This window comes from Vulpes vulpes, chromosome 9 (assembly GCF_048418805.1).
Source record: "Vulpes vulpes isolate BD-2025 chromosome 9, VulVul3, whole genome shotgun sequence".
NCBI classification, from domain to species: domain Eukaryota; kingdom Metazoa; phylum Chordata; class Mammalia; order Carnivora; family Canidae; genus Vulpes; species Vulpes vulpes.
This window is the reverse complement of record NC_132788.1, coordinates 93,830,367-93,857,280: the sequence shown is the minus strand read 5'-3', so window position 1 is coordinate 93,857,280 and position 26,914 is coordinate 93,830,367. Positions and strand designations below refer to the sequence as shown.

Genomic DNA, 26,914 nt, shown 5'->3' with positions numbered 1-26,914 from the left:
CTCCTGGAAGCTGTAGTGGCCTGGGCCTGGAGCAGAGGTGAAGGGCCCATTGTGACCGAATCCACCCCACACTGAACTCCCCATTGGGCCTGCTCCGAGATCCCCTCCTTGGGCTGGACAGCCTGTGAGGGAGTCCAAGCCATTCTAAAAACCTGACTGGAACACCCATTTGAAGCACTAAAGCGCCCATGCTCCCAACTTATGTTGCTGGACCCCTGACCTCTGTGGTTCCAACTTTGGGTGGAAATGGGGAAGGGGGGACTTCAGGACAGGGAATAGCAGCTGTGAGCATGGTGGGCAGACCAGTGTGGCTCCTCCTGTGGGAGGCACAAGAACTCCAACACAGCTTTATTTAGGGCCACTGAGAGGGAAGGAAGGGACTCCTCTTGGAATGCTACCAGCCTCTATCTCTTCAAACCCATGAAGACCTCTGAGTGGGGGGTGGGGTCTCTGGTCAGAAGGGAAGGGGGGCTGGGGTCTCTGGGCGTGGGGAGTAAACAGAGAGCCAAGGGGGAGAGCCTTGTCAAGATTCGAGGGTGTTTCCATTTGGCAGGCTGGCCTCCTGGGGAGGCCAAGGGTGGTCTCAAAGGGGCATAAGCCCACAGCCCTTCAGGCCCAGCCAGCGAAACAAGACCCGACTGAGACAATCTCGATGCTCACTCCAGCTTCGAATCAGGAACACCACCCAAGGGGGCCTTCACACAGGCAGACAGTAGGGTAGGGGCCCCCACCCCGGATGCCTGGAGTGAGGGTACAATCCAGTATCTAGGAGCCCCTTTGATGTCCCAGGCAAGAGGGGTGTGGGGAGCCCAGAGAAGGGCCCCAAGACTCTGCCTGGAGACGCCTGTACTAGTGCCCTCCTCTCCCAGTTCCTTCCAGATGACAGCGGCCTTAGAACACTTGCGCGGCAGACATACAGGGCCCCTAAAGGGGTTCAGACCCCTCTGCCTCAGGTTGCTGGCGCCCCAGCCCATCCTGGATGGGATTCTCACTTCCTCCCAGAAGTGTCTGCCCCAGCAAGCCTGCCCAGAAGCCAAAAAGAGCCCAGCCAGCCCAACCATCTGCAGCCTCACCCAAGGGTCACAAGGTACAGGTCGCACTCCCTCCAGTGCCTGCTAGGTGCAAGCTGCCACCCTCCTACCAAGGGAGGGGCTGGGCCAAGCCCACACACAGACACCATTCAGAGTGTTATCCTTTAATGAAGAGCTGGGTCAGTGGGGCCACCACTCTTATCCAGGCCCCTGCAGCAGGTGCCCCTCACCACTGGCTGCCTCTGAGGCACAGTGGCCCGGAGGCAGCCAGCCCTGCAGAGGAGTCAGTCTGCAGTGGCCTAGCAAGGGCATTCATCTCTCGGACCTAGGGACGTGGCAGCAGCAAGGCCGGAGGCAGCTAAACTGAGGTCAGGGATGATGGAGGAGGATGGGACAGGAAGTGGGGTTCTCCTCCTCTCCTTCCGAATCCCAGTGGGATAAAGGCCAGTGTTCAGGAACAGTACAGTCTCTCCAGGGGCTGGAGGCCCTTCCAGCCACTCTCCGGAAGCCCTTAGTCCCTGACTCCCCACACACAGACCTCGCATACAAAACAGCCCACAGGGTCACTGGGCTCAGGGAGCAGGCTGGGCACCACCCGGTCAGCCTGAAGGCCCCAGGCCGGCGAGGTAGGTCCAGCAGGGCCCAAGCCAGAGGCCCCAGGAGACTGGAAGCCACCTTCCACTAACTCTGCTTGTCAGGCACTACAGGCATCTAAGAAGGTGACTTCTCCCTCACGGTTCCCGGGCTGCTCAGGCAGGGCTGAGGCAATGGCAGGCCAGGGCTAGCCAGGTCCCTACAGGTCTGTGACCTTGTTCTCCACAGCAGCAGCGATCTGCTGGAGCCGGTAGCCCAGCTGCATCTTCTGAGCTGCGCCGTCCTCCTCCAGGGCTGTGATGATCTGCAACAGAGAGTGGCCGGTCGGGGAGCACGCCACCACCCTCACCCGCAGACGTCAGCTGGCCACCTCAGACACTGCAGCACAGCCAGGGGAAAGGAGCCCCAGAAAGCCAATGAACCACCTCACTTCCTCACCGCCTGGCTGGTGAAGTCAGCATAGGGTTTTGGGGATTAGAGAGGAGAGAACTTACTCAGTACTCAGTACTTAGCACTCACGGTAACAAACATTCACTTCCACTGGTAAAATCGTTTTGCACCCACTATACCGGCCTGGTCCCCGCAAGCCCCCTAGGAGCCCTGTTCTAGCCACCCTGGCTCCTCCTACCCACCAGGCAAGAAGCAGGGACCCCACGATGATGGGACACACGTGATCCTGCCCTCATGGAGCTCACTGATGGCAGGACAGATGCTAACCTAATACCAGCAACTACAGAAGGACACATGGCGGCTGTCACAGGGCAGATGGGGTCGGGGGGGTCCCTACCCTGACTGCACAAGAGCACATGACGCACCACAGACCCCTGCCTCCCTCCCTCCCTGCCAGCACTGCTGGAGCAAGACCGGGGTGCCTGGAGTTCACATTTCTGTGTCACACGTTTATGGAATGACTGTCCTCACTCCAGGCCTGGACCACGAGGAAGGCACCGCCTCATCTCTGAACAGCAACAGCCATGTGGCTGGTGGACAATTCTGCAGGCACTTAGCAGGCTGACTCGTGGGCACTTGGACCCGAGGCCCAGTCCAGGGATCCCCCAGACAGCCCCCTCACTGGCTGGTTGTGCCCGTGCCCACCCTGGCAGGGCCCTCCTCTCTGGCAGTGCGTGCATCCCACAGAGGAGGCCGCGCATGGCACCCTGCCACTGTGGACTCGGGGAGGGATGCAGGCCAGGGTGAGGTGGGGGCAGAGGGGGCAGCTGTGTGTCCCTCCTAGCACATCATCCACACCACCTCCGGGCCCTGGCAGATGCCCCAGGGGCCCTGCCCCAGTGTCTGGGATCCCTGCCGCTGCTGAGGAGGTAACCCGAGGACAGGCTAGAGCACAGCCAGTTCCAGGGCCCAGGCCCACAGAGCGCTTCCCCAGCCTGCTCTGTGCCTGGGGGGCCCCGGCAGGGGTCAGGGCCCGGGGTTCTGCCCACCTGGTCGTAGTACTTGTTGATATACTTGTAGAGCTCATGCAGGGCCACTCGTGCCCCGAGGTCCCCAGAGTAGTTCTAGGGAGGAGACAAGAGATGAGAGAGAGTAATGTGTCACCAGCCAGAGGACGCCTGGGAAATAGGGGAGGAGGTGGCGGAGGGGACAGGCCCTGCGGCAGGCAGCCCCATCTACACACCAGGGCTCCCAGGTCTGCAGCATGAACAGGGCCCCAGTGGTCACAGGGCTGAGCAGGGACAGGTGCCGCTTACGGGCTGTGACCCAGCATAGGTCAGCTCTGATCTCCCTCACGTCTTCCGTGAGGTCACACCAGGCCCCTCCACAGAGCCATCTCTGAATCTGCACTTCCTCGTCAGGACAAGGGTGCTGATGCACCTAACCTGTGGAGCTCCCCTGGGGGTCAGGCGAGTGGACAAAGCACCCCCCAGCAACACCACCAAATTGTAGCTGCAGTTGTTACTGCGTGTGCTTGTGGTCTGCATCATTGTTTCAGAAGCACTGTTTATAAGTTCCCTGGGGCTGCTTAGGAGTAGGTGGGGGCACATCTACACCCCCGAGGGAAGCAGTACGGGGACATGGGCAGGCCTGGGGCTGAATCCCAGCCACCTCGCTGCCTTGGATGCACTGTCCCCAGATCCCAGCACAGGCTGCAGGCACCCAACTAGCCAGGTGAGTCAGGTTAGGTGGCAGCTGCCAGGAAAAGTCTCTGCTGCTCTGCAGTGAGATGTTGGGAGCCCTGGCCTTTTATAGTGGCCAGTGGAACGTTCTGCATTTATGATGATAATATGTGTCCTGCCCCAGCCAGCTCATGGGATTGCTGAGGCCCCAAGGGCTTCCTTGCAAAAGAGCAGGACCTTCACGGCAGGACACCTGTGCCCAACCCAAGAAGCAGAGGGAGGGCCGTACCCGAGACAGCTCAGCCAGGATGGAGTTCATCTCTTGATCACTGGCAGGGACAGTCTGCCTGATGTCTGCGTAGTACCTGCCAGAGACCAGATATGGCAGCTGCCAGGTAAATGAGCCACTCCTCACCCCACCAGTGCCCACCCCTAGGCTGCAGCCATAAACATCCATCAATCTGTCCACTCATCCCTCTTCCAGACCCATCTCCTCGCCCTCATACCTTTCCACCATCCGTTTATAACGGGGAATATCTCGAGCATATAGAAGTTTGTTGATGGGGGAGTCCTGGGCACCAGCAGGAAAGAAAGAGAGCCCCCTTAGGGTGACCAACTGTCCCAATTTTCCCAGCACTGTTTCAGTTTTAAATATCCCAGGAAACCCTCAATCCCCAGCAACTGGGATGGTTGGTCCCTCTGACCCATTTCTTTCTACAAGGACCTCCTCTATCCCTTCACCTCCATTGATGTCCAGTCTCGGCTTTTGTCACCTGGAGCTTCTCCCCAAATTGTTACAAGGTCACTTCTCAGCTCCCCATGCCTTCGCCTGCGTCCAGCAGGGAACAGGCATGGGGGTGGGGGGGCAGTGCTCTGTGGAATCCTAATGCTGCTTCTCCACATGCTGCTCATTCCCGACATAATCATGTTAAAAATCAGGAAACTGATCCAGAAAATTAAAGTAAATTGCCCCACATCACTTCACCCTGAGGGGTAGAGCTGGTGCCTGAAGCAGGTCTCTCAAGTCAGAACCCATGTCTTAACACACACAGACACATCCTCCACCAAGAGGTGGGTTCCAATCCCAGCTCTGCCCCTGAAGCAGTGAGTTCTGGGCAGTACACTTCCGTACTCGGCACCTGCTGCCTCATCCTACAGCAGCCAGGAGGGTAAGGCAAGATGGCACCAGCCCTGTGTGGGCAGTGTCATAGTCCTCAGCCTGAGTCAGCATGCAAGCCTCCTCACCAACACTCCGTGAGGGGGACCTTTGGCATTCCTGGTTTGGACTATTCCTGAGCTACTCAGCAAGCATTTGCACTTTTGCTGGGAAGGGCGGGGGGAGGGGGGGCAGCAGTGTGAAGGTTGAGCAAAAACCCGGCCACCACACAGCATTCACCTGTGGTGGCCCCTGGATCCTGGTGGGACCCTGTGCTTCTCAGCTCATTATAGGCTGACAAGAACGCACAGAACAAAAATGGCCCCAAAAGACAACACTACAGAGTAGAACTTAACATTCTGTTTCCCCACAGAGATCGAGAGATAGATCTCTCAAGAGGTAACAGGTTCCCTTCATGGGCCTGAGGAGCCACCAGCCCTGTCTGCTGAGGGCCTGAGCAGTTGCAGCAGTGACCCCTTATCTGTCATGCGACTCTCTTGGCTCTTACAACTGTGACAACACTCCACCACCACCACATGCTATCAGACAAGCCCTGGCCTCTCCTATGTGCTCCCAGCTCCCCTCCCCAGCACCTTGCTCCACGCCTGACACTCACTGCCCTGGCCTCTCCTGTCTACTGCACTGGCAGGCAGACACCTCCTCCACCCCTGAGTGTGGGGGATGAGAAAGAAGCAGGGGTCACTTCTGATCGCTGGGCCTCTGGCTACGATTTGGAGGAGGGGGAGCCTGAGGTGATGCGGGGCCACCAGGTAGTTTCCAGGTGAACAGGTGGATTCTATGGTCACAGAATAGCTCCAGGCCACCTGGTGGATTTGGTTCCTGAGGGTTCATCTCTGAAGACTGAGGCATTGCCACATTCCAGGGAGCTCAGGGACAAAGCCTGGCCTGGTGCTGGAGTCAGAGGCCTCCCCAGCCCTCCTCCCTGACATTCCGGAATCTGTGCACACACAGCACCACCCATCCCTGACCCATTACTACCCCGCTCCATTTATGCCCTCCGTATCCACCCTGACCCACTCACCCGACCCAGCTTGTGGTCGGCCAGAGTGCAGGCATCCATGAAAGTCTGTGCGATGACTAGGAGCACTGCATCCATGTTATCAGATGTCTGCACGTCGAACACAAACTGCGGGTTTTTTATTATATTTATCCAGAACCTTAGCGGCAGGCTGTGGGCAGGGAAAGCATGGCCGATGAGTGTGCTGGCGAGGCAGGAGAGAAGACCCCACACACACCTGGCCCAACCGGCTCCAGCCCCACCCCCACCTGTTGGTCTTCCAGATATGGACAGTGTCCTGGTCAGAGATGCCGTGCTGCTGGGCCTGCTCATCCAGCAGGTCGAAGAAGTACTTAATAGCAAGCGGCACGGGACGGCTAGTGCTGAGTATCACCTGGAATAAGTCGTCCACAAACTTCTGCAGGGTGCCCTGGGGCGGGGGTAAGCACAAGGTGCACTCAGCAAGGGGACCTCAGCCCCAGCCCAGCCCAGCCCCAGATGCCTTGGGGTACTACACCTGTGCCCACCCACACCACCCTCAAATCCTATAAGTAGCCATCCTCCCCCACAAGCCAGGCCTACTGCCTGTCCTGTCCCTGACCCCAGCCTCCAACCCATCCCTCCTGCCCCACCTTCATGGACAGTAGGCGAGTCAGGTAGATCTCAGGGATGGCCTTGGCTCGCTCACGCTCCCCGCCCCGAAGGCTGCCTCTCCGCGGCCTAGGAGGTTCCGGCTCCTCACTTGGCTTCACTAGGTGCCAGGGTCGGATGCCCCCCTCATCCACATCCTCCAGCATGGGGGTCCCTGTGCCAAGACCCCACAGCTCATCACCCCTCATCAGGTACCACTTTCCCTGGGCCCCCAGGCTCCTGCCAACTTCCAGGAGTGGATGCATGGGTTGAGGGTTTCTCCAGGTGGAAGGGAAGTAGACACAAGCCCATCCTAAGGTCCAGAGGGCTTTCCCCATTACTGGGGACTGGGCGAAGCAAGGGCAGAGGATGGAGATTGGGTGGGCGCTGGGCCGGGGGTGGTGGGGGAGTACTCACTCTCTCCAGGGACATAATCCTGGTTTTCCCGGAGAACATGCTTGGTGAGGCAGGGGACCAGGGCCACAGTTGCTCCATCTGGGACCTGCTAACCACAGCTTGTGACCCCTCCACCAGCGCCACCCCACCCTACCCCTCCTTCCGCTCTCACCCCTCCCACCTTGTAATGCTGCAGGGTGTTCAGGCGCCTCCACAGACCCTGGACCTCTGAAGTCACATCCTCATCAGAAAGAATGAGATGCCCAGCCACCCCAGACCGCCACTCTGCAAGAGCAAGGTGGGACTTGGTCTAGGGCTCCTGGGACACCCTTCCTGTGTCCCTCCATAGGGTCATGAGCTCCACCATCAGGGGGCAACATCACCCAACCTCTGCAAAAAGTAGGATGGGGGGGTGCCTTCACCATGGGAGAGGGTCTGTATAGAGGTATTCCACAGCCCACCTCTGCCCCTGCAGGCCTGGGCCAGGGCGAGCCCAGCCTTCACTCCGGCTTAGTCCCCCAGGTTACCCTTCCCCTCCACCCTCACCAACATCCAGGGTGCGAGGATCTGGCCGCTGGGTGAGAGGTACTCCTTTATAAAGCTGGTCCAGCATCTTCTCTTTGGCCTGGGAGATGGTGTCGCAGTCCAGGACCTTCACAGGCACACCCTGGGCCTCTCCCGCGGCAGGCCCCACAGCCAACAGTGCATTCAGGGTCTGCCAGGGTATCCACAGGAACAATCAGGGCTCATGCCACACGTGGAATGGCCCAGGCGCAGACAGCCCAGGAGGAAGCCACTGCCTCTGACCTCCAGGCACCAGAGTCCCTAATTCATATCTCTTTACCCACTCGCCCCACCCCCCACCTCCCTGGGACAGCAGCTCCCTCCTCTGTGACCACAACACCTAGCATAGTGCACTAGGTAAATGTCTATGGGCTGAACAGCAGAAAAAACTCAGGTCCCCAGGTTCCTGGTTCAACCGGACAAGCTGAGACACCTGACAGAAGCCTGCATGAGAAGTGACAAGTCCCTACCAGCCTGAGAGAGGAGCAGGGCTGGTGCAGCCTGAATGAGATTTTCCCAGCGGTACCCCATGAGAGTCACTAAGGAAGGGACTCCACCAAGGGAAGGCAACCCAGAGAAAGAGACGTAAGGTTTGACAGAGCTGGCGCCTGGCTTGGTGGGCGCATCACAGCAATTGGCATGACACCAATCAGGCAAACACTCAGGCCCTGGCCCAGTGCAAGGACCTGGACTGCTCCCCAAACCCTGGCTGTGTCCACACAGACCCCATCCCAAGCCTGAGGTCCTATCCTCAAGTCCCTCTGCCTCAAGGACTGGCCCTCAAGACTCTGTCCTGCTAAGCCCACCAAGGGCCTCTCTCCAGCAGCCAGCCGGAAGTCAGGCTATCTGCAAGCCAGACACATACATTCATAATGACCACACACACTCATCGTATTCATCCTCACCAAGGGCTGACACCATTGTGCACGAATGTGTTCATGCAGTCTCTTCCTCCCTCCCTCCCTCCCTGTCTCCCTTTCCCACTGGCTTCCTCCCTCCCTCACCAGGGGACGGTACTCCACATCCTCTCTGAGAAGGCGGTTGTCATTCAGGGTGTATTTGGCTTTGCCAGTTACACTGTCCACTGGTCCCTTGTCCACTTGATGCTTAATTCCACGGAAGAGCATGTACAGAGGCTCCCCTACCGAGTCCTAGAGAAGTGACGCGGCAGTGAGGACCCCCAGGGCAGGTAACAGGCATGAAAGGAAGTTGTATGGGACATGGCCCATGATGAGGCAGAGGACAGGCTACAAGGGGCCCCAGGTGACAGAGACAAGCTGGGTAGGAGCAGACATGCTGCATGGGGACTAGAAGCCACGCAGTTTAGAGTCCTGCCCCACCCTGGAGCAGAGCCCAAGCCCCATCCACCTCTGTCCTTCTCACCCTCACGAAAGTGTACAGGCAGATGGACATCCAGTTGGTGAGCAGCTTTTCCACCACAGTCTCTGTCCTAGGATGACGGGAAAGGTTGGGGCAGGGGCAGGGCCTCGGGGCTCTGAGCAGCAGCAAACCCCCAGAGGGTTAGGAGCTCTGCCTCAGCTCCTAGCCCCAGCCCTTACAGACATATAACCCTACGGCTTTCGACAGCCATACAGACCTGCGCAGCATCAGCTTGGGGTTCTTGGCCACGTACTGGGCCACCAGGTCACTGAGTAGGGTGCGGAGGATGTCGGTGAAGTACTCGAGCTTCCCATGCAGTGCGACGGTGAGCAGAGATGCCACATAGGCGCGGTCCCGAGCTGAGAAGGTGCGCTGGCTCTCCAGGGTATGGATGAACTGGTGCCAGGGAGACAGGAGGAGGAGGGAGGGGCCCATTCAGAACTGGAAGGACACAGAAAGGGCAGGGGGCAGGGCAGAAGGGGTGGGACCAGGAGACGCTTCTTCCCCCCCCCACCAACCCGCTTTGTCCTGTGGAGAGGCCTGTGGGGGGCCTCGTGGCACCTTGGTGAGGAAGAGCTTGCTGTTGAGCAAGTTGGAGAGCTGCCCCAGGCCCTGTTCCACAGTGGGGCGCCGGCTCTCAGGTACACCCAGGTCCCGGTGCAAGGGTGACTCCTGGTGCCCAGGGAAGAAGACCCTCTCAGCATACACCTTATAGTCAAGGAAGGGGATGCCACTGCCCAGAAGGTCACTGGTTAGATCGGTCATCTCAGTCATGAGGTCTGTTGAGCAGAGGAGGCCAGGTTTGGGTGTGGATCCCACACTGTGGGAACAGCCTTAGGCAGAGCCCCAGAGGGTGCTCAGGCCCATTGCCGGCGGCCTCACCTGTGAACTCCTTCTTGCAGCGGTCCCGCACACTGCTCTCCAGATTCTCCAGCTGGATCTGGACCTTCTTATAGTCCCTCAGGGCCTGCTTGCTCTTCCTCCTGCTCAGCACCAAGGTTAGGAAGGGGGAGGCCAGACAAGGCCAGAGCCCTTTCTGGTGCCCCTGGCCCAGGCCTATCTACCCCAGCCTCACCCTGGACCAGGCTGATACTGTCCAACATGGCCATGCCCAGCCAAGCCAAGACTTAGCCCAGAATAATTTAGACTGTCCTGTCCTGGGCAAGTCACACCCTCTCTGCAGCCTAGCCCCGTGGTTAGCCTAGGAATCAACGAACTACAACCAGGCCAAATCCGGCCCACGACCTGTTTCTGCAAAGATTTGTTGGCACATGGCCACATTCGTGTGTTTACATATCGTCTATAGCTGCTTCTGCATGCTTAACAGCAGAGCTGAGCCACTGAGGCCACCCAGCCCACAAAGCCTAAAATTGGTACCCTCTGGGACTTTACAGGCAATGTGTTTATTGACCCCTGGGCTAGTCTCCCCTTCCCATCCAGCCTCAGCCCAGCCATATCCAGCTGCACCCACCTGTATATGAGGACGATGATGATGACACCCAGAGCCAGAAGAGAGGTGCCCACCCCCAAGCCCACCTGGGCTGCCATGGGAAAAGCCACCGGGCTCTCGCCATCATACTGCACATGGCCCAGGGAGAAGCGCAGGTTTCCCATCTGCACCTACACAGGAAGGCACCTGTGAGTAAGGTTTCAGCACGTGCCCAGTGCCTGGCCCAGCCCACAGCCCACCTACTGACCGTGAACTCAGGCAAGGCGTCCGGTGCCTCTCGAAGGGCATGGTGTTGGGGCAGGGGCTGCTCCATGGGGGGCTCACAGTATAGGTGGTGACGGGTCAGCGTCTTCACCACGCAGGGGCCATCCCCTATCATGGCCACCACCTCCTCCTTAGACATTGCAAGGTCCAGATTCTCCCCCTGGAACACGAGGTCACTGATGGATCACTCAGAACTCTTCCCTAAGGGGAGTTGCTGGTGGTCACTCAGATCCTTTCCCCCTAAATGGGGGAAGGATGGTCCTGACACCCATCCCTAGGGGCAGGGCTGATGGTGCCTCAGCACCTCTTCCCCTGCAGGAGAGGTGACAGTCCATGGGTATCTTTCAGGCTGTCCCCTGACCCTCCTCTGCCCTTCCCATCCTCCTGCCTCACACTTTTACTTCTCCAGAGCTAAAAATCCAGACGGTTATAGTTGCCCCCGAATCCCGCCCAGTTACCTCACAAAGCCAGATCCCCTGCTGTGTCTGCTGGCCCACACGGTGCATGATGATGGGTTTCAGAATGCCCACCTACTATATGTGTCAGAATCCATGCCAACTGTTTGTCCACGTTGAGTCAAGCTGCCAAATGGGCATTAGCCCAGGCACCTACTGTGTACCGTGCCACCCAGTTACTACATGTGCCAAACCATCTACATGTAGCCATTCAGACTCCTGCCACAGAGTGTGTTGGGACCCAGGCTACAGGACCCAAGCCCCAGGCAGATGTGTCAGGCTGGGCAGCCCACCACTGGTCCCTTAGCCCTCACCACATTAAGGGTAAGGAGCCAGGTCCATGCACAGGTCCTTGCTCTGCTGTCATGCCCCTACACACAGCAGTAGTGCCCAGCAAAGTGAAGAGTCATGTGGCCCCACCATGTGTGAGCAGGAACAGTACCTCCACAGACAGCACACTCCCGGGCTTGTGCCGGAACGGCATGGTGGGATCCTCGGGGTTGAGGGGCTGCAGAGTGGGGTCGGCCTCATAGGAGAAGGGTGTGGGGTTCAGCATTGCGAAGTCAAAGACCAGATTGTCAAGGATAAATTCCACCTGGACCCAGGGGTCCTCAGGCAGGCCTGGGAGGGCAGGCGTGTGGCACGTGATGAGCTGAGAGGAATTCACGTGGCACGGCTCCTCAAACTGGGGCAGAGGGAGGAAAAACGGGGGAGGATCAGTTGAGAGCCATGCAGGAAGGAGGTCACGCAAAGACTGAAGGATAGCCTCTTTAGTACCCGCCAACCATGGTTGTGCACAGGGTGGCATGTGGGGTGATGTGGGTGATGGCCAGCCCAGTGCACATGGGGGATGCCCACAGATATCCTACGTGATGACCGCCACAGGAACCACCGGGGGAGCATGCTGTTTCCGGGATCACACGGCGCCTCCGCCCAAGCCCCTGGTAAGGCTGCAGGGTTCTTGGGGCCACAGTCACTCGGATTCTTGGTGTCTGGACCACATCCAAATTCTGGCCATGGACCCATACCTTACGTCCTCCACTGTAACACAGACCATGACCCATGGGTGGCTAGGAGAACCAGGCTAGCCCAGCCCCAAGCCACATGCCCCCCACTCCCAGTACCATAGGAGTCAAGCCTCCATAGAAAGCTCCGCAACCTCCCCACATCCTAGAGCTGCAGCCCCAGTACATGCCATGCAGCCACGCCCTTGGCCCAGCACCTGAGGAAGCTCTTGGCAGGGCCAGCAGAGGTGACATTGGGGTTTGATGTGTACTCGAATTGGCTATACAGAAGCCTCCGCTCAGTGGCCCCAAACCACACGGCCACAGGGAGTGTGGCAGGTACAGGGTATGGGCTGGTCTCACACCGCAGCTGCTCAGCCTGCTGCTCCAGGAGCCTAGGGCAGGGAGGGACGAATGGAAGGCAGGGCCAGGAAGGGGACACAGAAGATTCTGGGCCACAGGACTCACTCAGACCTCAGCTTACTTCCCTCAGCTGATTGAAAGCTCCACAGGTGAGCTTGGAGGCCACATTCCCATGACAGCCCCACCTTAGAAAGGGTCTGGCCTCTTTCTGACAGAGTAGACCTGGCCCTCTCCCCTCGCTGTTCTCCCCAGCATCCCACCCCTCTGTCTTCTTCCTAGAGCACATGGATTTTGGCAGAATGAGGAAGCAGCCCTCACAGGTGACAAGGCTGATCTCCAACGACTACTCTGATGTCCTCCAGCCGCCCAGTCAGGAGCTTGGAGCCGTGCAGGGTAAGGTGGGTGCCCCCGGCTCTGGGGCCCCGGGTTGGGAAGATGGAATGCACCTTCGGGTCCTGTGGGAAGTGGAACAGGGAGAGACAGCCAAACATGAAGCCACCAACAGAGAGGCAGGAGTAGCCTGGGGCAGACAAGAAGGCCTTTGAGTAGGAAAGCCCAGGAAGGCAAAACTAGATGTACTGAGGAAAACCACTTCACCTGGTAGGCAAAATCGTGCTCTGAGACACCGCGTCCTCTTCCTGGCACCTCCACCGTCACTGCCCCAGCCACCTCCCCATCACTGGCCTCAGTGATACACACGAAGCTGTGGGCACAGGGCAGGCTGGGGTGCCAGGCTGCACCAAGGGCCCCTCAAACTGACCGGATGCTCCCTCCCTGCCCCACTAAATCACGTGTTCTTCTCACTCCCAAGGTTGACAGAGACCTTCTTGCGCTGGAGGGAATTCTTTATGGCACACCAGAGGGCTTTGGCATCTGAGAATTTACATTCATAGTTTCAACCATCCAAGTCCAACCCTAAAGCCCTCTAACAAAGAGGACTTTACCTCTCCGTGTGGCACAAATTTACAAGGAACCCTGCAAGGCAGGCTGTGGGGATGAGGTGCCCAGCTAATGAATGGCCTAACTGGCTGCCATCGCCACATGCACCACACCATTTGCAAAGGGGTGGAAACTTGATTTCCTCAGGGAAAAAAAATCCCTGGAAGCCTCTAGTCAGGTCTGGGGGTAGATGGAAAGGGAAAGTGAGCAATCTAAGAAAATGCTGGTTCTCAGCCAGAAAACAAAAGCTTGGGGCAAATTAATTTCCCCAATGTGAACCTGGCAGTGGCTCGATTCTGTGACATTGTCACACTCACTGCCAACACTTCGGAAAACAGAACAAGTGATATGTAAAATACCTAGGAGGAACTTTAGCAAGAGAATATTTTAATCTCTTTATAAATCACTTTTCAAGTTACTTTAGTCTCATGGTTCTAGAATCATTAACAATCTAGACAATCACCTAGAGGTCTTGGCCACGACTCAGTGAGGGGGAAACCACATGCTCTAACAAAGTCTGGTTTAAAATACAGATTATGAGGGGTGCCTGGGTGGCTCAGTCAGTTACAGTGTCCAACTCTTGATCTCAGCTCAGGTCATGATTATGAGATCAAGCTCTGTGTCTCTGAGCATGGAGCCTGCTTAAGATTCTCTCTCCCTCTCCCTCCCCCCCGCCCCTCCTCATCACCACCCTCACCACAGCCACTCTCGCACATGTGTATGCTTGCTCACACTCTCTCTCTCAAGATAAATAAATTAAATCTTTAAAAAAAATGTAATACAAATTACCAAAATAAATTAATTAATTAAATAAGACAGAGATTATGGGGCCCCAGCACAGGCCTGCTGAGAATCCAGATCTCTGAGGTGGGTTCCAAGGACCCATTCCTTTGGTGGCTTTGGAAAGGCTCTCCAGGTAACTCTGATATTCAGTCAGGTTTGGGATTTGCTGATTGTGGAGATTTCCTTGGGAATATCCTGTGTGGGCACCTCTGGGACCCTGTAGCTGCCAGCCAGGCTACCATGACCGGAACCTCTATCAGCTATAGGCCCTGGGAAGGCAGCCAGGATCCCAGGGACTGGACAGAGGAGTCACACTCAGCATGCGGGCCACAAGTCCCTCCTCCTAAAGAGCCCTCCTGAGGCAATGTTTGGAGAAGAAAGGGCAGCAGGTGGAAGGTCAGCCTCTGAGCACAGCTATCTGGGGTCTGAGAACCTTGCTACCACAACTACATTCACAGTCACTCAGAGAGCCAGGTGAGAACACCTGGACAGGGCCACCTGTTGGCTCTAGGCAGTGACTGGGCCTGGGTCCAGCAATGTTCCCCAGCAGTCCACACTAGGAACACGCATATCTGTGCACAAAGCAGAGGTGAGTGCTCTGGGGTTTCAAATGGCAACCCTAGCTCTGAGGCATTGTGACCAGAAAAAAGGAAAGGGGGAGAAGGAAGGACAGATGAGTAGGGAGTGGGTGGACAGTTGTGAGTGGGAAAGCCAATCGGGGAGCCTACAAGGTGTGCTGAATTCCTACTGGTTTAGCCAACTCACCTACTAGAGATCTCGTATTCCTGAGCATCCACAGCACATGGCACTCCGGCCACCCTGACCGTGTCCTGTACATCCTGCACATGCTGGCCCAGGTTGGAGCCCCTGATGGTGACACGAGTGCCTCCGTCCACAGGCCCAGTCAGCGGCTCTACCTGTTCCAAGAGGTGGACTGCTCACCTCCACCCACCAGTCAACCTTTGGCAGCCTGAAAAGGCAGTTCCAGTCTCCCACCTTTGGGCCCCCTGGACTCACAGTACCCCCGCCCTCCCTCTAAAGGCAGCGGTGAGGAAGGGACACACCAGTGTTTCAACACACCGAGTGGATGAGGGGTGCAGGGCACTGAGTGGCCACAGCTTCAGTCTCGCCACAAGCCTCCTGGGCCACGCAACGTGGATGCTCTCCCTTGCACCACACACAGCCATACTGGGGCATGGCAGTTTGGCAGCGGCTGCAGTCCCCATGTCCCACAGAGCAGTCATACAGTACCACTGGGGGTAGCAGAGACAAAAGTGAGAGGCAGGCGTGGAGGAGCCCCAGGGCCCCAGAGGCCCCAACTAGCTCACCATGCAGCCCATCAGCACTGTCCACACGCAGACGGCCAGCCCGACGCAGAAACAGCCCTACACGGAGCTCTGGCTGCAGAGCCTCATAGCTGAGCTGGAGAAATGGGAGTGAGGTCAGAGCCTGGGGCTAGGGGAGGCATCAGGCCTGGGGAGGGGGTGGTCAGAAAAAGGGACCAAAATGACTAGTTGCGGGAACACAAGGTCAAAGTTGAGGTGCAGGGACCTCAGGCACATAGGGTCAAAGGTCAGAGCCGGTTACCCAGACTCCCTCAAGGTCACAGGGTTACAGCTGGGCTAGGATGAGTGTGGTGAGCCAGCTGAGGTTGGGAGCCAGCCTGTGGCCAGCACACTGTTGCCCACCCAGGTATTCGTGATCCATACCTGGTGCTGCTGGCATGTAACATGGCACTGGGTATCAGGAGGTGGCTCACACTCGACCCGGGCCTCAACCACCACTTCGCGGCCCTCCAGCTCCATCACACACTCATTGTCTCCTGGGCTGTCCTGGGGGCAGAGAACACAGCTGGTAGGGCAGGCAGCAGTAGGAGCTGGGCCCAGTGAGCCCTGTAGGGCCCCTAGCAGAGCCCCTGGGTTGGGATTGAGACTTGGGGCCAAGCCCTCTTCCTGCTCTCCAGGGCTTGTGTGTAGCTGGTCAACAGCCAAGGAGGCTGCAAGTACACTAGCAACCCAATGCGCCCACCTGGAAGAGGCGCAGGTTTCTGCCCAGCAGCCGGACTTCTCGTTCCACATGGACGGGTATCAACGTGGAGCCCTGAACACTATCTACACAAGGGCAGGAGCTGGCCCCCTGGTTCACCTCCTCCTGCAGACACCAAGAGCAAGGCAGTCTATGGAGCCCACCCTGTCAACTCACCCATTCCCCATGCAGAACCTGGGGCCCAGGTCAGCATGGAGCTGCAGAACCCACCCTGCCCCTTGAACCCTCCAGATGCAGAATTGCAGGTAAAGGGCCGAGTCTGCCCTGCGTCCCCTCCCCTGAGGCCTCCTTCCTGGGCTGGGCCTCACCAGCTCCCAGAGCCCGGGGGTGTCGTATTGGTAGTCGAGGCTGGACAGGAGGATGAGGGGGGCAGGAGGGCCCTCGTGCTCAGCCGAGTCTCCATCACCTGAGAGGAGGGTGGAAGTGGAGAAGGCGGGTGTGTCACCCCCTGTCCACTCGTCCGCCTCAGGCAGCTCGCCGCCTTCTCTCATGAGCCAGTCCAGAGCGGGCTTCACGGAGCCAGCGGCCCCTGGGAAAGTAGTGGCGGGAGCAGTGCCGGGGGGCTGGTCCAGGAGTGCCGCAGAGGGGTCGGCCTCGGGGCCGGGGTCTGCAGGGGCAGGGGGCAGTGCTGCTGCATCTGAGGGCGATGGGTGGGAGGCTGAGAGGTCTTCGGGTGTGGCCATGGGTCCCAAGTCAGTGGGGGCAGGGACAGCGGTTCCAGGTCTGTTGGGGGGGTCGGGAGGGGGAGGTTCCTCATGGAGAGGTGACTCTGTGGAGGCTGAGGCAGGTACGGGACCAGGACCTGTCCCTGGCCCCCAGGGGCTGAGCAGGGAAGGCCCGTCCCCAGGTGGGACATCCAAGGCTGTGGCTGTGGAGGGGGCCCCAGGTTCCATGGGAAGGGTGTCAGGAGCAGGGGTGACCGGGGCCTGGGGGTTTTGGGATGGGAAGGGGGTGGGTACATCTCTTGCCGGAGGGGCTGGGGAGAGAAGCAGGCTCTGAAGGGGGAGGCAGAGAAAGACAGGAGGGGCCACTCAGCAGGCAGGCGCGGGAGCAGGTGGCAGGCAGGCAAAGGGTGTGTTAAGAGGAAAGGAGACCAAGGGAAAAAGAAACAAAAACAGCCCGTTAATTCTCCAAAGGAGAGAGGGGAGGGCAGGCTCCAGGGGCATCTGTGCTGAGGTGGGGCATGAGGCCCAGACCTCCCCTGCCGCTCAGCCACAAACGTCTCTCCTCAAACTCCAGTGAGTCCGCCACACAGAGCAGCCCGCGGGTGGGTAGGTGCACAGACCCTGGGCCATCAGAGAAACCCACACAACCCTGTGGGGCCTGGCTAGAGGTCCTGCTCACCTGCTGGCTAACAATCATGGGTCCGGCGTCACATGAGGCCTTGTGCGTGCACAGCTGCTGCCAGACACACCAGTTACACCCCCAGAGGCTGCTCACACAGGCCTGGCACCTGCACAGAGCACAGCCATGGGGCAGGGGTCACCGCAGGGGAGCCCAGGTGCTGGGGGTTGGGGAGGAACTCACTGTGCAGACGGGCGGAGCTCAGTGACTGCTCCACAGTCGTAGACAGAGAGCGAAGCTTTGGCAATCACCACAGCACCGAACTTAAGCTCCACACTCACGGACACGTGGTCTGCAAAGCGGGAGAGAGGGAATGGGGTTAGCACCATCAGCAGGGAGGAGAGCCCAGGGTCTGGGGAAGTCCACAGGGCACAAAATGGATACTTTAGGGACTTGGGGACTAGCCAGGAGACTCAGAGAAAGGTGCTACTTTAGGGCTCCTGGCCCAGATTCACACCTCACCCCAAATGCACCCCTTGGGGCAAGATGCGAGTGTGGGGCTCCCAGGCCCCGGGGGCTGGCCCCTTCTCTCACCCACCGGCTCCTCTTGGCAGTGCTGGGGCCTCACTGGGGTCTGGGGAAGGACACATCACACCAGAACTGGTCAGCAGGGCAGAACTCTGGTGATCCCCAAACTGGCAGGAATAGGACTCCCCTGGCCACAGGGGTGGCAGGTCAGGCACCGACAGGAAAACCTGCCAAGAAAGGCCACAAGAGGCTGTTGGAGCAGACCAGGGCTTGTTTCTGGGGTGTCCAATGTAAGCAGGCTCAAGGGCAGGCAGCCCCCAAGGGCTGGGGGTCCTGAGCCTTCACAATTGCCTTTTAGCCTGGGTTAGAAACAGAAAGCAAGGTCCAACAGGAAGTGACTCATATAAGGCCATGTGGTATTTGGAGCCACTGACACTAAAATTCAAAGTCTTGACCCATCACCAGAGCCCTCCCTGTGAGGAATGCGCCTGCTCTGTTCATTCACCTCCTTCCGCTCCTCTCGGCTGATGTTGGCAGGACTTATAACTGCCACTCGCAAACAACGCAGCTCAGGCTGGAAACTCCACAGCCACCGCTCTGGGCCCTGTCCTCGTGAGCACTCGGAACGGCGACTACACCTGCATGAGAATGATGGGGATCCACCTTCATGGGGGAGGGCACCTCCAATACTGGGGACCTAGGCAGGATCCTCAGACAGGCCCTGACACTAGGCTACATCTGCCCTGGCAGGCCTCTGATGTCCAGGATGGAGGATGCAGGAAGGAGAGTAGGGCATCCAGGGCTCAGGGGTTGTAAGTCAAGGGTCAAGGACCAGGAATACTGGACAGGGCAGTTATGCAGGTGCAGTGCTAGGGCAGGAGGCTGGGGTTGGGGGATATATCCGGGTCAGGAGTCAGTAGAGCACTGACCTGCCGAGAAGCACACACCACCCACAGTATGGGTCCTTGTGAGCAAGACAAGATGCACAGTCCAGGAGCTGAGCACAGGAGGCCACAGGAACCTTGAGAAGCTATGACAGCAATCCAAACACCAGTGACTCATGGGTCCCTGGCCCAGCCCAAGGCCCTTCCCAGCAGCCAGGTCCCAGCTCTCGCCTGGTACTCACTGTGCTCTGAGTCATGACATACAGGTGCTCAAAGGACCCATCAAAGGTAAGGTCTCTGCTCACAGCAGACCCCTGCTGGATGTTCTGTGTGGAGTATGGGTGGCCATCACTTCCCGGGCCCAAGTAGACCTGAGATCAGAGACCACAAGTTCTGGTACCCAAGTCCATGGCCATAGACCCAAGACCCTCTCATCTCCCCACGACTGAAGCAATTTACAAGCAGAACTTTCTCCTAGGCAGTACAGGTCACGCCACCCAAACCATGGGGAGGGGATGGGGAAGTCATAGATAAAAACCACCCAGCCCTGGAAAGAGAAGCATAAAGTCATCTCTCCTAGTCTTGGGGCCAGGGGTGTGTCACAGATCCTTCGTCCCAGCCTTAGGGGTCAGAGGCATAGTTCAGCCCAGGCTGGTCACCAGCAATTTATCGTGGGACAGAGCCCAGTACTTCCTGTGGACTCACCCTGTGCAGTTGCCCTTGACTGTCACCCAGGAAAGCAATGGTGTGTCCATCCTCCACAGTGACTGCCACAGCTGTTAGCTGGACCCTTGGCCACTCCAGAATGGGTGTGGCTTCTAGGGGGACACGGCTGGCCATGGGGCTGGGCGTGTGATCTGAGCCACAGGGATAAGCATCCAGGGTATCCTACAGGCAGCAAGACTAATAAGGCCCTCCCTGGATATCACAATCCCCTGGCCCAGCCAGCTTTCTCTAAATGATTCTATTTCCTCTGCTGGGCCTCCAGGACAGCCTTATTCCCTCACCCTTCTCTTCGGGAGACCACAGACTGCCCTATCCCCACCCAGTCTCTTTGCCAGCCCTCCCTGACATCGCCCACAGCTGCATCCTTAGCATGGCCTCAGCTGCCTTGGACAGGCTCCAGCAGCTCCTTAACCCTGCTCCTGATCCCCACCCATCTGGAGTTCCACCTTCTCCCAACCCCAGCTTATGCACTCAGTCTTCCCCTTGTCTACCAGCTTGCGTCTTCATGTCCAGGTCTGCTCCCCTAGGCCCCTACTACCTTTCCCTCACTCAGTCCCCCTGAGTGGGGCTTCTTCCCTGTGTTATCCATCCAGAAGCTAGAGCCAAACAAGTCTCAACCTCACCAGACTCTTGCTCAAAAACCTGAAACAGGGCCTAACTCCCTACATTCTAGGTCCCTGCCCCATACCCTAGGACCCCAAACACCCTCAGTCTACCTACACAAACACCACCTCTACAGAGCCCAGTCCAAGCCCAGCTATGAATGGCTCTCCAAACCCTGAGCGCCACAATTTCAGTAAGGTATCTCTCCATCACCCAGGCACAATGGAAGTACATTCCCTCCGTTGACCTGATCAGCCCCCACACCACCACTAGTTTCCCTTCAGAGTCCTCGGGCAGCTGTGAATGCCAGACAGGAATCAGCTGGGACTCACCACCGGCAGCTGTGCACAGTCAGAGTTGACATCATACTCAATGTAGGCCACCTCAATGCCATCCTCGGCACGGCCCTCCCTAGTGTAGCAGGCATCTCGCGTGCGGTTAGCAAGACGATCCACCTCGTCCAGAGGGAAGGCACAGAGGGCCGAGGCTCCAGATGCTCCGGCAGCTGCCAACGGAGGCCGGCCCACAGTGGGGGGAGCGGCTGAGGAGAAGGCTGCAAAGAGCACCTCGCCCTGGGCCACCTCCCGGGATGTGGCCACAGCCGCAGCCTGAAGCAGCCCATAGCGGCCACCCTGGCAGGCCAGAGGCAACTCCACATAGGAGTAGTAGTGCTGGTCCTGGAGGCACACTCGGGACACGTAGGCACGAAATGCTCTAGACTGAGCCTGCAGATCTCGCCTCAGGAACAGGAAGTAGGCACTGGCCCCACGTGCAAAAGCGCTCACGAAGTGGTGGCTATACTCAGAGAGGCGGCCCACAGCCAACTTGGCCGTCTCCTCATAGGAGAAGGCAATTTGGGGATCCAGCGGCCACAAGGTCCGGGTTGTGATGGGAGGGATGCCACCCCCCACACCCCTGCTGGTATAGCCTCGCCCCACGAAGAGGAGGGGCTCCCCAGCCAAGCCCTGGGCCACCAGTCCCACTGTGCTGACCGCAGGATCATTGGCGGCTACATATTGGGTGTCCCCAGGGCGCTCGGGCCGCAGCAATAGCTGTTCAAGCTGCCCCAGGCGCCGCAGCTCGCAGACCCCCTGGTGCACACTCCCGCACACCACCAGGGCCCCTGGGCTCACCAGGAGCAGCTGGTTTAGGTTGTTGGTAGCCTGGGCCTGGGGGCACTCATCTGGCATCACAGGTGGCAGGCAGTCCCTGCTATCTAGCACAGGGCCCGTGGACACGGTAGCCTCCAGCTGCAGCCCAGGGCTCAGCTGGAACAGGAAGTTGGTGGCTCCTAGGTAGAGAGTGCCTGAGGTGGGATCCCGTGTCAAATGCTGCAGATGCGTGCCATTGGGAGTAAAAACAGCCAGTGGAGGGGGCTGGAGGGTGAGAACCCACCCAGCCCAGAACACCTGGAGAAGAGCTGGGCCGAGGGCAGGCATGGTCACCTGGCAAGGAGAGAGATGGAGTGCTGAAGGGCCACTGTTGGGATCACATCACCAAGATGATTCTCCTAACCCCAGGGAGTGAGCAGAGGAGGCCCAGGCTTAGATGGCACTGTGGTCCAGGATGACCCCAGGACCACATACTAGCAAGGGGTCAGATCTTTTCCTGGTAACTTCAACACTGTTCATTTTCTGCAAGCACTATGGTCTCAGGAGACCTCCATCCCATCCCACCACCCCTTTGCCCTGCACTGGCCTATGTCACCACAGGGTCCGAGGGTAAGGGGCCAGGGGGGGCAGAGATGTGGAAAACAACCCAACCCCAGGGGACTGGGGCCTGGAATAGGTAAGAGAGCAAGTGAGGGGAAAGAGAGGCCCAGAGCCCTGAGAGGACCCCTCTGAAAAGGCCAGGAATCCAGAAAGAAACCACAGAACCAATGACAAGATGAGGGAGGTTGAGGCTGCCAGGGCTGGGGCCTGAGAAACTGGACCCCACCTTGGAGAGCCCTAAGAAGAAGGAGTTACACTTCTCCCGAGTGCCTAGGTGTGAGGTCAGGCTCACCTGGCAGGGCCGACTGGATCAGGAGATAACAGCATGACCTGTGTGGGAGTCACCTAGCCAGGGAGATAGCAGAACATGAAGCTGGGGGCTGGGCTGCAGGCATGTGGGAGCCCAGGCTCCCCTTCCCGCTGCCCAGCCTGCCAGTGGAACTGGGCCCAGCCTGGCCCTCAGCCACCAAACACATTCCACAGGGGACGCCTCCTCAGAGCCCACACAGGGAGGAGGAGGGCAGCGGAACCAGGCACCCTCAGGGCCTGGGAAAGGGCAGCTAGGAAGGAGCCCCATAGCTGGCAGAGCCCAGCCCCACCCCACCCCAGTATGGCCCTGTCCCTCTGCAGCCCCTTCTCCCTTCCTGGAACTCTTTCTCACCCTCTGCCCAAACTCCATCAGGGCACCCAGGTACATACCTACCACACAGGCCAGGGACCATCCTAGCCCAAACTGACACTGGCACATAGGGAAACACAAGCTTGCATACACAAAGAAACATACATGCCACTGGCCCTGCATGCACACGCCCACACACAAGCACACAGGCACTTGCACACATGCAGATACATGCAGATGCAACACGTCCACATAGCACAGACACACAGAGAAACACAGGCCATATGCCACACACACTTAGACACCTGCACAAAGACACAACCTCCTTACACAAACACACACATTGCACAAACAGGCATTCCACACAAGCAGATGTCACACCCACCCACATTCAGACACCCACACACACAGATTCATGTACACTTCCCTGGTTCGAGCCCTAAGGCCTACAGGGCCTTGGAAGCCAGCACATCTCTTGCTATTTCTTCTCCTGCAGGTCAGAGCAGAGCCAGGGCCCAGGGTTGGGGGGAGGCTTGTCCCAGAAGTCACCATGTCCAGCTGTGCTGCCCACCCCCGGGGTCTCCTCAGACCCTGGGTCCCTGCTCTCCTCACAGATCCCTCCTTGTAAGCCCCTGCTAAGGCCTGCTGGGAGCTGAAAACCATGGCAACACTATCTTCCCCAGCCTCGGGTGGTCCCCAGTCAGGAACACTAGGTTGATGAAATGCTGCTCCCAGGCCGGGAGATAACTTCTACTCGGCCTCTGCCCAGTCCATGTTGCCCAGCCCCTCCCATCCCCAGCTGCCAGTCTGCAAGAGGGAGAGCTTCCCTCAGCCCAGGGTCGGCTCCTCCCAGCCAAGACCCCGCCAAGGTACTGCTGAGACTGTCCCGCAATGAGAAGGCTGGGCGTAAGTCTCAGAGAAGGGTCCAGCAGCCTGGTGGGAGCAGGGGAGCAGTGGCCACAGCCCAGCTGGGCACTGCTCCCAAAATAGCTTGGGGGTTTCCATTTTTAGTGTGTGGAGAACAGGGCAGCTCTATGGGAGCAGGAACAAGGCCGCCTCTGTTTGCTACCCGAGGGGGTGGGGGAAAGGGGATAGTAGGGAGAGTCGTGAACCCAGGACTATGGCAAGGCCAGGGTTCCAGAAGCCCCCCACCTTGTTTCCAAGGGATGGGGGGAAAGTTTCTTACTCTGGGAAGACAGAGTCTGCCTGAGAATGGGAGAGGCTTTCTCTTGCACTCAGCTACTGCTCACTCCCTCCGGCCACCTCCTGCTCAGGGATGTGCTAGGGGCAGAGTGTCCATGGTTAGACCAAGAGTCACTCCTTTATTCGCTTAAAAACATTTGCTCAGAGCCTACTGCGTGCCAAGGTTTTCCAGCCCTCAAGGGGCAGCAACCAAGACACTCCCCAAATGTAAAATCACAACTGGGTCAAGTGGCCCACAGGAGGATGGAAAGGATCAGAAGAGCTCCTGGCCAGCCACAAAGGAAGCTGGAGGCTGAGCCACTCTGGGAAAAGTGACAGGTTTCTTCAGTCACCGAGGCAGGACTCTTCCCCATTAACCGCAGGTGGAGAAAGAAGAAAGGCCCGTCAGTGACATCTCCTCCCTACTGGGCATTCGAATTCACAGGCCAGAGCAGCCCCCAGTCCCTCCAGGCTGCCCCTCCTACCTCACAGGATCTTCAAGCAGAATCAGAGTATATCTCTCCCCAGTCTTTGGGGCAGCCCCAGGCCTGAAGAATAAAGGTCAAACCCCTCTAGTCCACGCCCTCTTCCATCCAATCCATGCCAGGGCTCCCCCACACATGCTGTTAGCTCCTGCTGGTCTGAACTGTGAGCTGTTTCACACTCCTCCCTGCTTGGAATGCCCACTCCCTCTCTAGCTGGCTAACTCTGACTCTGAACCATCATATCCCAGGAGAGCCTTCCCTGTCCCTCCCAGGATCCCTATGGTGGATGGAATGGACATGCCCAGCTACCACCCTGGTGTGGACAGAAGCTCTGCCTCAGGCTGAGCCTTACAGATCCAGTTTGTAGAATGGGAGGCAGGAGGGCTCCAACCATTAAATATGAAACGGCGTGTGCCTGGCAGGAGCGGCACCAACCAAGGTCACTTTTCTCTCTGTCCCACCTTCCCCATTCTAGACTTGAAAGCGCCTTGCCGGCAAGAAAAGTGGCTTTCGATTCAGAGCCCCCAGCCACTAAGAAAGATATTAGCACAAAGCAGGTGCTCCTTACTTGTGGAGAGATCCCCCATTTCACAGCCAAAGAAATTTGGCCAGGAGGGGAGATACAGGGCTCACGTCCCTCTCTGGGACACCTGGCCTCTCAAAGGGACAAGGTGTGAGGCCCACTTTTATTAATAACCAGGCCAGAGCAGACTGAAAAGGCTGGTTGGAGCCAAGCCTCGTGTCCTCAACTTGCAGGATCACAAGATCTCAGGCCTCATCCAAACTCACAGGCGAAGCCTAACCCTGCATGTACCCGGGCCGCAGGCCTGCCTTGAGGTCTCTTCTGGGCCCATCTTTCTCTGAACCTCTCAGCAAATGCCACAGCTGCCCAACGTCTATCTGCAAAGAGAAGGCACCTCCAGGGTCTTCCTGGGGCTGTCCTCACCAACCAAAGAGGCTAACAAGCTCTGCCCTTCCACATCTGGAGGGGGGATACCCAGCCTTCATCTACCAAGTCACAGGGATCAGTAGGAAACTGGCCTTTCCTTCCCCTTCTCCTGCTTGGCTCCCAGGGTCCACTCGGGAGACGAGATTCATGGACAGTGCTGCAGTGCATTGTGTGCCCAGGCGGGGTGGAGGGGTCCACCATTTCTGCAATACCCTGGAGGGCTCAGGAGCGCTCATCAATCACCCAACGACTGGGTCGTGCAGGGAGGTGGGGGGGCCCCCCTCTGCAGATGCCCAACAACAAGGTTCACAGTCCGCCTTTGTCGGTGGCACCGAACGCAGCCTGGAAAGGGAAGCCTCGACCTCCCCCACCGGCTCTTCGTCCCTCCTCCCTGGGCCGCAGGGCAAGGACCCCACCAGTGGTCCTGGAGGGCGGGGACGGGGCCGGCCGGTCCCGGCTGAGGCGGCGGCGAGGAGGGGGCGCGGAGGAGCAGCTCCACCTCCTCTGTCTCCCAATCGCATTACAGGCGGAGCCGCCAGAGTTTGCCTCAGTGTGGAGAAGTGTGGTCCCAACTGTCCGGACCGAGGCTGCCCACCGCGCACCCGGGCCGCCCCTGCCCGACGGCTTCGGGAGCGTCGCTGCCCACCTCCCGCGCCCCGGGGCGGCCCGCCCCCGCCCCCGCCCCCGCCCCGGCCCCGGCCCGGCCCCGGCCCCGGCCCCGGCCCCGCACTCACCACCCGGCCGGGCCCCGCGGGAGGAGGAGGAGCGCGCCGAGGCGGGCGCCGGCCGCTGCGGGCTCGGGATCTGCGCGCGGCGGCCTCGCTGCCCCCCGCCCCCCCGAGGTGGCTCCGGCGGCGCTGCAGCTGTTACCCGGAGACCGAGGGGCGGAAAAGCGCGCCCGCCGCCCGCCCCTCCCGCCGCGGCGCTGCCACCACCGGGAACAAAGGAGACAAAGCCGCGCCGGCCGGGCCGGGCTTCGCTCCTTCCCCCCGCGCCCGCCGGGCCGCCCTCCCCCCGCCCGCCGCCAAGGCCAGGCCGGAAGCAGCCGCGAGAGCCGGGCGCGCGGCCTCGAGCCGCCCGGGACCCCGCATTCCAGCCCTGCGGGCTCCGCACTTGCCGAGGGCGGGGGACTCGGCCCTTCCCCGTGGGGGCGCGGGCGGCTCGGCGGCGGTAGCCACGGCAACGCGGGTCGCGGCCGGGCGAGCCGGGGCGAGAGGCGCGGCCCGGAGCGCGGGCGGCCCCGCCCCACCCGCCGGGCCTCACCTGCGCGCCGCCAGGAACCGGAACCGGGAGCCCTCCTGGGCGGGGCGGGGCGGGGCCGGGCGGGGCGGGGGGCGCGCTCCGCACCCTCAGGTGTGCTGGTGCCGCGCCTGGCCTCTCCCTGCGCCCCCTGGCACCCCCGCTCCGCGGCGCCCCGAGCTCCCTCCTTCCCTTCTTGGGGTCGTCCTTCTCCAACTTTCTTCACCTGAACTTCTGGGCGCCTGGTTTCTTCCCACTGCCCCGGCTCCCCGGACTCCCTGACTGCCACCCCCTCCTTCCGCCCCAATCTCTAGCAGTGGAGAGGAGCACAGGCTCTGGGGTTGGGCCTGGGTTTGTGCCACCACTAAGCCAAGTAACCTGACCCCCACCCCCACACACGCCTGTTTGCTCACTGGCAAGTGGAGGTGATACCACACCTAGCCGGCTGTTAAAGGAGGGCACACGGGCTGGGAAGAGCACAAGCAAGGGCACATTTCTTTCTTTTCCTCCCAGGCCTGTACCTGGACCCACCCTAAGCCGGGAAGCCTTGGGCAAGTC

General features: G+C 59.2%; 1 protein-coding gene across 4 annotated transcripts; it reads right to left on the bottom strand.

The window, feature by feature from the left end:
* Nucleotides 1–1,179: 1,179 nt before the first annotated feature.
* Nucleotides 1,180–26,426, bottom strand: PLXNB1 (plexin B1). 4 transcript variants are annotated; one of them, XM_072721007.1, is made up of 38 exons: nt 26,381–26,426; nt 22,175–22,227; nt 20,503–21,615; nt 19,547–19,729; nt 19,084–19,212; nt 18,887–18,987; nt 18,463–18,595; nt 18,028–18,184; nt 17,673–17,781; nt 17,490–17,598; nt 16,454–17,140; nt 16,128–16,250; nt 15,809–15,931; nt 15,428–15,521; nt 15,180–15,352; nt 14,865–15,016; nt 12,975–13,080; nt 12,696–12,832; nt 12,233–12,409; nt 11,880–12,051; nt 11,453–11,695; nt 10,539–10,715; nt 10,313–10,461; nt 9,724–9,824; nt 9,403–9,620; nt 9,059–9,237; nt 8,845–8,911; nt 8,466–8,612; nt 7,444–7,612; nt 7,079–7,182; nt 6,919–7,003; nt 6,504–6,676; nt 6,141–6,301; nt 5,896–6,043; nt 4,204–4,268; nt 3,987–4,062; nt 3,065–3,139; nt 1,180–1,929 (listed from the first exon to the last, which is right to left on the bottom strand). In XM_072721007.1, the coding sequence occupies exons 3-38, from the start codon at nt 21,607–21,609 to the stop codon at nt 1,825–1,827; spliced, it is 6,414 nt and encodes a 2,137-aa protein (XP_072577108.1). In that variant the 5' UTR covers nt 21,610–21,615; nt 22,175–22,227; nt 26,381–26,426; the 3' UTR covers nt 1,180–1,824. The 4 variants fall into 4 exon arrangements, with proteins under 4 accessions (XP_072577108.1, XP_072577107.1, XP_072577106.1 ...); XM_072721006.1 differs by lacking the exon at nt 26,381–26,426 and adding an exon at nt 25,852–26,097 and having other exon boundaries at nt 22,175–22,991; XM_072721005.1 differs by lacking the exon at nt 26,381–26,426 and adding an exon at nt 25,852–26,083.
* Between the last annotated feature and the right edge of the window lie 488 nt (nt 26,427–26,914).

What these genes read in the sequence shown, in the direction of transcription:
- PLXNB1 (XM_072721007.1), bottom strand. Translation starts at nt 21,609, where the DNA reads ATGCCTGCCCTCGGCCCAGCTCTTCTCCAGGTGTTCTGGGCTGGGTGG. An exon ending in AGCACGATTTTGCCTACCAG is followed by an intron (nt 12,833 to 12,974) that starts GTGAAGTGGTTT and finishes CACTTCCCACAG; the next exon opens with GACCCGAAGGTGCATTCCAT. An exon ending in ATGTGGAGTACCGTCCCCTG is followed by an intron (nt 7,613 to 8,465) that starts GTGAGGGAGGGA and finishes ATACCCTGGCAG; the next exon opens with ACCCTGAATGCACTGTTGGC.